General features: G+C 43.4%; 1 protein-coding gene across 2 annotated transcripts in view; it reads right to left on the bottom strand.

Moving 5' to 3' along the window:
- Positions 1-7,692, bottom strand: part of FAN1 (FANCD2/FANCI-associated nuclease 1) — a 39,608-nt gene that overhangs the window by 8,153 nt on the left and 23,763 nt on the right. For both annotated transcript variants that reach the window (XM_019504349.1, XM_019504348.1), the window contains exons 9-11: positions 3,903-4,067; positions 2,621-2,789; positions 1,414-1,517 (exon numbers count right to left, since the gene is read on the bottom strand). In XM_019504349.1, the coding sequence (XP_019359894.1) occupies positions 1,414-1,517; positions 2,621-2,789; positions 3,903-4,067 (438 nt within the window). The remainder of the gene's footprint in view (positions 1-1,413; positions 1,518-2,620; positions 2,790-3,902; positions 4,068-7,692) is intronic.

Raw genomic sequence — 7,692 nt, 5'->3', positions numbered from 1 at the left:
ATTATCAATCAGTTTCTTGAGATGTTCCAAACCAGATAACCCCTTGTCAATAGAAAAGACAATTATTTACACTATTAAGAATGCTTTAAAGAAGCTGAACTGAAGGTATAAAAATCTGTAAAAAAAAAGCAGCAGTGTGTGTGCTTCAAGAGTAGAAGTTTCTCTCACATCACCGCTGTTCTTCTTAAGAGGCTGGAAGAAACAGATCATCTCCCTTCAAGGATTGTGCTAAGAACTTTACTTTGCCTGTCAGCATTTGCAACCTGAGTGCCTTGGACTGGTGAGATCCCAGCTCTCTCTCTCTTTTCTCTTTTCTCTCTAGGCATAAATTACTGAACCAGAACTGTATGAGTTAAGCTTGAGATAAGGTTCCCCAAATACTTAGTGAAACCAGGGTATACTGTAATTGTTTGTGTTTGTTTTTCGTTTGCATGTCTATTACTACTAGTACCATTATATATTTCATATACTTAGCAATAAATAACTTTTATAGTCAAACTGGTGGTAACTGGGTATATTTCTCCTTCTCTACTTCTCCTTCCCCACTTGCTCTGCAGCAACATTTCATTTACCTAAAGATCCCTGTGAAGCCCAAAAATACTGTGGGGTCTGTGCATCAAGAGGCTAAAGATTGGGACATGCTGAGTTTGAAACACATAAGGGGATCAGCCTGTATAGGCTGACTGACCCAGTTTGGCTCAGATGTGCCCTAATGAACTGAATGTTGGCCCATGAGGGTGCCAGCTGGACACCCAGCTGGATTCAGAGGTATTCTGTTTACCTGTGTGCTTGTGTCTGACTGCAGATTATTGTTGGCATATGAGGGTGTCAGCCTGTCCATGCTGATCAACCCGGCCAGGTCAGGTGTGTCACAGTAATCTGTGTGCGTTTGTGTGTATGACTGATTTGGTGACTGGAGGAACCCAGCCAAATTGAAACCGAGTCCTGCAAGATAGCTCCACTGGGGGGTGAGGACTTGCAGAAGGGAGAGATACAGCTCCATATAAAAACACAAATAACACAAGCAGCACATTGATAGAATTACAAAGACCCTAGAAACTTATCCCTAATAAATGAGCACGCCCCAAGGTGATGGGCTAATCTAGTAACAACAGATTGATTTAGATGCCTAAAACCTGGTAAGATACTTACACACCTTAGAAGGGAAACAAACCTCTACCTTAAATAACACTCAGAATACTTCTGTCAATGTTTTATGTGGAGAAGTTCAGATAAGAACATACAAGCATTTGCAAGTAGAACCCCAATAGAGAAACAATACGGCGAGCTAAGAACAACAAAGTTTGTTTAGATCCCCTCAGATAAAATACTGCAGATCCAGAACAGACTGTATCAGATGTTTATCATGATTATTTGAAGCAGAGGCAAAGAAAAAATACCCTTCATAAATACCTGATAGGAATTCCTGAAGACATCTGGTATGCCACCCATGAAAATGATGTCCCACATTAGAAGGCCATAGAGCGTACTAAAAGTTGATCCTTCCCCATGAATTCCTGAGGGACAGAGCCAACAGTCAATTTTCTAGCTACAAGAACAAAGATAAAGTACATTTTAAACTAAGCAGTCACAGCAGCAACTGGTCAGCAGCAGCAACACACCATGTCAGCATTACACATATAGTCAACATGCACGAAATACAACACTGCAAAACGTGTGGCATATGGCACTGATCACACCTGAGTCAGGACAAGGCTCTTGATGACTTAGCTTTATTAATGGCCATTTCAAAGTCAGACCTAATACCCTAAACAAGGTACAGTAGGCACTGGTTACTTCACTGAGGGACTCATTTTGAAAGGAAGCAATTTCTTGACTGCAGCACAATTTACCGGAACCTGTACAAAAGGGACCCTCCCTTTCATAACTTCCTCACAGGTCCAAACTTTTCAGAGTTTCTCATTAAAATGTCTGCATCTTGGTTGCAGTTTTTGGCTCCACTGTTTTCCTCAAGACATGGTATTTTTAATGCCTCCCTCTTTGGTTCTGCTACACACAGATTTTTAATTTTATTTTTTTTCTTTTAACAAACAGTCATAATCAGAAAATAACTCTTAATCTTCACAAACCTGCAAAGATATACATTTCTGAAAGGATATCAACAGAAAACATTGCTGGCATCAGGCCCTCTCCCCTGCACAATCTATTACATGCTAATCTAGTCTAGAAAATAAAAATGGGAATCAACCCTCTCTAGAACATTTCCCCTTCAAAAGATTTCCCTCTGTACTATTTGTGCTTACTGGCACTCAGCTTCTTACATTTAAATGGCTTTCTGAGTCCAAAAACAACTATGTGAAGAAAATTCTCTCTCAGTAAAAGCCTAATAACCCAAAAAGCAAGAGGAGAGATTTCCTAGAGAAACACGTGGATAAAGAAACATTTGCCATTTCAAAATTGTAACTGGGATGCAGAGGATGAAAGAAAGTAAAAGTCAAAAGAAAGACTAACATGTTTTCAGCTACTTTTAGAAACGAAATAATCAATTTAAACAGTTTGAATTTCAACCAGTTGGCCTGCTAAAACTGGGCTTAAGGACTAAATGTCTCTTAATAGGTTGACACTTTATCCCTTAAAATTACTGTCTTGGTACTATTACCCTGATCAAAGCCATTCTGCTTGTAATGGGTTAATGCCAGCTCCTCAACAGAGCATATGACTGTGGACACAGCAGAGTCCTCGCCTTTCTCTTCATCATCAACGTCCTCCATTAGAAACACAGATTTTCCCAACCCAGTTTGGGGATACATTTTTCCTTTGATTGTAACCTGGATACAGGAGAAACAGCTAATTAACACCTAGGATTACAAATGAAAACCTATTCTACATATCTCAAAATCTTAGAAGGAATGCTTCTTTTTTTTTTTGAAACCTAGGTAATTTGTTTGGTCATCTAAACATTGAAGTGTTCAGAGCTTATTCTGACATTCCCTTGCCAGCATTCTACTACTGGGTCAAATTTTAGACAACAAATCCTGGACAATGAATTGGGAAATTATTCAGGAAGGAACTACACTGTCACAGTTTCTGGGCAGGAAAAGATATAAGGAATGTTCCTATGCTTAGTATTAATAAGGAGTAAGAAGACAGGATGAAACCCTGGCTCTACTGAGAGCAATGGCAAAACTTCTACTGGCTTCAGGATTTCACCCATAATATTTACAAGCTGCACCAAAATGTCCCTTTAACTCTGAACGTGTAAATACTTTCTCATCACTTTGACAAAAACAATTTGCAAACATCAAGTAGTAACACACCCCGAGTCTTACTGGAGTCCAATGTGCAGTGATTTCAGTCTGTGCAGAGGGGGTGTGAAGTGTTACCATGCTGACTGGAGAGAAGGGCCTTTGAAGCCAGAGGTGCAAATCAGTACATAAGGTAGCAGAGAATGAATTGCAAAAATCCATACTGATCTGTGAGGCCCTAACTACAGAGACACACAAACTTACTCCTGTCAGTCCTGCATACTCATGAATCTTCACCGCACCAGCGCTGGTAACTACTACCCTCAATTACACATAAGAAACAGAGGCATGGTAAATATAAATGACTTTCCCAAAAGTCATGTAGTAAGTCAAAAGAAGAGCTTGGAAGGAAACACAGCTTTACTAACAGCTGGAGTTTTTATATGTGGTCAAATCTGTAGCTGGTATAAACCAAGATTGCCTCTTTGAACTAAATGAAGTGTTGCTTATTATATTATTTGAGGACCTGGGCCTCCGTTATAGGGAAAGTTTTTATTTTATTTTTGTTTATAAAAATCCCTATACACAATAATATAATGGGTCAGATACACATACGCTGGGTTCCAGGATTACCAGCCTCTTCAGAGGCAAGAGTCTGTGGGTTCTCAGGAAGCAATACCAAACCCTTTTACTTACATGTGTAACATCTTCCACAATCATGACTGGCAGCTCCTGAAAGAGGCTCCTGAACTTCTTGTTGCTTGACGAGTCTCGTATTCTCAGTGCTCGCTGGTACAGGGAGAGCCGGTGGCCTGTGCGCACAAATGAGTCCGCCAGCCCTTTTCTAATGCATTCAATGGCCTAGCAAACAACAAGAACTCAGGCAGTGACCTACAAGCAATTCATATACATAAGTCTGCTTGTTTCTCCTGCACCTGGGGGAACATGAGCAGGGAAAAAAGCAACAGAAACTAAACAGATGGTGCAGTGGGGAATTTGTTTCTCTCCTTGCCCTCCTACATGGAAGAAGTATCCCCAAGGACAATTTTGCAAGAAATAAACAAAGACAGAAAGTCCAATTCTGATCCCAACTGTATACATGTAACTTAAACATCCACTGAGACCCAAGAGCAAAAGTGTCTGAAAAAACACAGAGAACAGAAAACTTTCATTTCGGAAAATGGATTAGATTCAAATATATTTTAGATTGCCTGAATTATATTCCAGTGGTTCTCAACCTTTTTAGACTCAAGACACCCTAGAAGCACTCTTTGGAAAATGCCAGCTCTTAGTTTCAGGGATCTATTTTGTAGCCACGTGGGCCTGAGAAAAAAGAGAAACACAAAACTCTAAAATTCTTGGTTCAGAGGTGATACCTTTTTTTAGACTAATTAAAAAATGGAAAAAAAAATTTCTTTGCAAGCTTTTGGGTGCACACACCCTTCGTCAGGCTGAGGAGAAATCAAAGATTGTAAAAATCCTCCTAGGCAGAAAATAGAGCTCTTAGTTTCACTCATTTTTGACTGCAAAAAAGTAATAAAGCAGCTCTCTTGTTGCAAAGAACTCAGAAAGACCACGACAGGTCAGAATGGTTTTAACACGGTGGATCCCTATTTGAAAGCCCTGGGTTTATCTTATGAAAAATGTTTGCACACCTAAAAGTGCTAACATTGTTTGGGATTCACGAGCACCCATAAAAAGATCTCATGGAGCCCTGGGTGAGATCACTGCTTAATTCAAAAGCTCAGGCAATATACGCTTGACCAAGAGAAAACGTGACCAAGGCTTTTTCCCTACCCTACGTCACTGCAATTCAATTAAATACTCCAGTTAAGCAAACAAAGGCCCAATGCAAATGGCAAAGTAAATGGCAGGAAGCAATAAAAAGGATTATTTCATGTATTTCAGTCTTGTCTGCCAACACTGCTTTTTGCTAGTAGTGCGGGGAGTCTGTACCCAGTTTCACATGAAGGGTACTCCCACTACTTTAACTACAGTTTTGGACAGGAACAGGTGTCCTAATTCACTGGTCCAAGATCCTACCTGTAAGATGAAATTCAGTCCAGTGCAAGTCCTTTGCGTTACACCTCCATCCCAGATGTGCAAAGATGATGGGGTAATTAAGACACTAAACTAGCACTCAAGAGAATCTGGTTCAAATTACGGCTCTGACAATCTGTACAGCCATGGGCAAGGTCTTCAATCTCTGTCTCAGCTCCCCTTCAATAAAAGGGAAGAATAATTCTTCCTTCCTCCCACCCATTCTTTGCCTCCAAACCATGAGCATTAGCACTGAGGAGGTGGGGCAGTGGACATAGGAGCAACTGGATCCACATGTGTAGAAGGTGGCAAAACGAAAGGGTGGCCTTGCTTTCTGACAATCTCTATAGAATAGAGGACAGCACAAAAGATGGGCATGTTTCATTCCTTCTGGAAAGTCAGTCAGTAAATGAGTATTAAGCATCCATGTGGCATTGGCAGCCACAGTCCTCAATTGGTGTTTTATCTGCAGAAGCTCACTGAAGTGGGATTAAATTATAAATTTTAGAGTCAGATACAGAAACAGCTGCTGGCAGCTTTATGGGAGGAAAAATTCATGCACTGCCTTCTTACAGACACTATAGGGAGGTCAAAGGCAGCAATGGTGCTGCAGTTGCGCAGTTTTCCAACAGCTGTATCACGGACTGGGAGCATCCATACATGCACTTTAATGCGCAATAGCCCGCTTTACTGTACATTAGAGCAACATGTCAAAAAGCATGCTAATATACTAATATGCAGTAAAACTAGGCTACTGTGCATTAAGTATCACTAAAAAAGCACGCGCTTCTGCTACTGTGCATTAGGGCAGCCTAATGGGCATGTAGTTAGTACCTCACATTAGAGGTACTAAATTTACTGCGCAGTAGCAAAAGAGCATTAATGCATATGTAGACACCCCTGGCTGCTACAGAAACCTGCCCGGAGATGTAGGGGTCTTACAATTACCACATCCAAGCATGTCATCCAATTCCTACACTCTAGTGTCTCTCTCTCTCTCTCTCCCCCTTGGCCACCTGCCAACTAATCACTTAGGAAACCCCTGTGACTAATCACCACGGACACAGTGCCTCTCAAAGCCTGAACTGCATCATGTAGACAGCTAGAGACTGGGAAGTTGAACTACTGCACAATTCATGTGTATTGTTTTTATAAAGGGGTAGGGTAGGGTTGTCAGACAAAACTTATTTTGGCTAGATTACTCTCTGGTGTACTTCCACTAAAGGCTCTCGAGTCACATGCAGCAGGGATGTGTCCTGCAACTTGTGTTTTTCAAAGTCTTTTAAACCATTCTGGATCCTAACTTCCCTCCCAATCTGGAACTGAGGGGCTGTGACTTTCCCACACAGATACCAGAGGCAGTCCAGAGTTGTTGCTAGGGCACTCAGTGTTAAGGCATGGCTAGTGATGCAATGCATTCATAAAATTGAGGCCACTAGTCTCTAGATTGTCCAGTGCCCAATGTGGCCCATCATGGCAGTGCATACCAGAAGCTAACCTGCCTTCAGTTTGCAAGGTGGGTTTTACTGGCAGCTCAGGAGGACTTTTCACAGCTTTGGCTTCCAATGGGCCAGGAGATGGGGCTGCAGGTCAGAATGGCATGTCAAAGCTTTAGCCTCCACAGCTAGAGGTGCACTGATACCATCAGTAGATATTGTATCGGCACCAATAAAAAGAAAATTGACATTATTGGCAATTGGCTGATGTGGCCAATAATGTCGCCGATAAATACCACGTGCATGCACGCAGCCGCAGCATGCATGCAGCCAGGAGTGCAGCCCAGTAGCTTTAAGAACAGCATCTGTTGGGGAGGGGAAAGGGAAGTGGCTTGGTGAGGGTAGATCAAGGGCCCTGCAGTGAGGGAGTGGGGCTGGGTTAGGGGCAAGGGCAGGGGCAGGCACTGCCCAGCTGGGATGGAGCAGGGTGGGGCATGGGATACAGCTGGCAGCTCATCTGAGAACGTGAGGGGGTGGCTCCCACAGCTGTGCAAACCCCTGGGATAGGCATAAGGGGCATGTGCCCCTGGATCTGTGCAGGGGGAGAGAATGGGCTGCCTGCTGTATGCTTGGGGCCAGGGATGCTCCAGCCTCTTCCCAGAAGTTGCGCTCAGGCCAGGCGGGGCAGGGTGGGTGGCAGCAGTCCTGGCAGGTGGGCCTATGAGGGGGCTAGAGCCACCCTAAAATTTGCCATAGCCCCCCTCCCAGTGCCACTGCCGCCTGCCCCACCCCACCCAGCCCGAGCATAGCCTCTGGGAAGAGGCTGGAGCAGCCCCAATCCTGAGCACATAGCATGCAGCCCACCCTCACCTTGTGCACAGATCTGGGAGGGGGCACATGCCCCCTATGCCTCTCCCAAAGGTGTGCACAGTGACGCAAGCTCCCTTCTCCCCCCCCCCCAGATAAGCTGCTAGCTCTGTCCTGTGCCCCGCCCCAGCTGGGTAGCACCT

Source organism: Gavialis gangeticus, unplaced genomic scaffold (assembly GCF_001723915.1).
Source record: "Gavialis gangeticus isolate Ggan-Ray unplaced genomic scaffold, GavGan_comp1, whole genome shotgun sequence".
Lineage (NCBI taxonomy): Eukaryota > Metazoa > Chordata > Crocodylia > Gavialidae > Gavialis > Gavialis gangeticus.
This window is presented reverse-complemented; position numbering and strand designations above follow the sequence as displayed.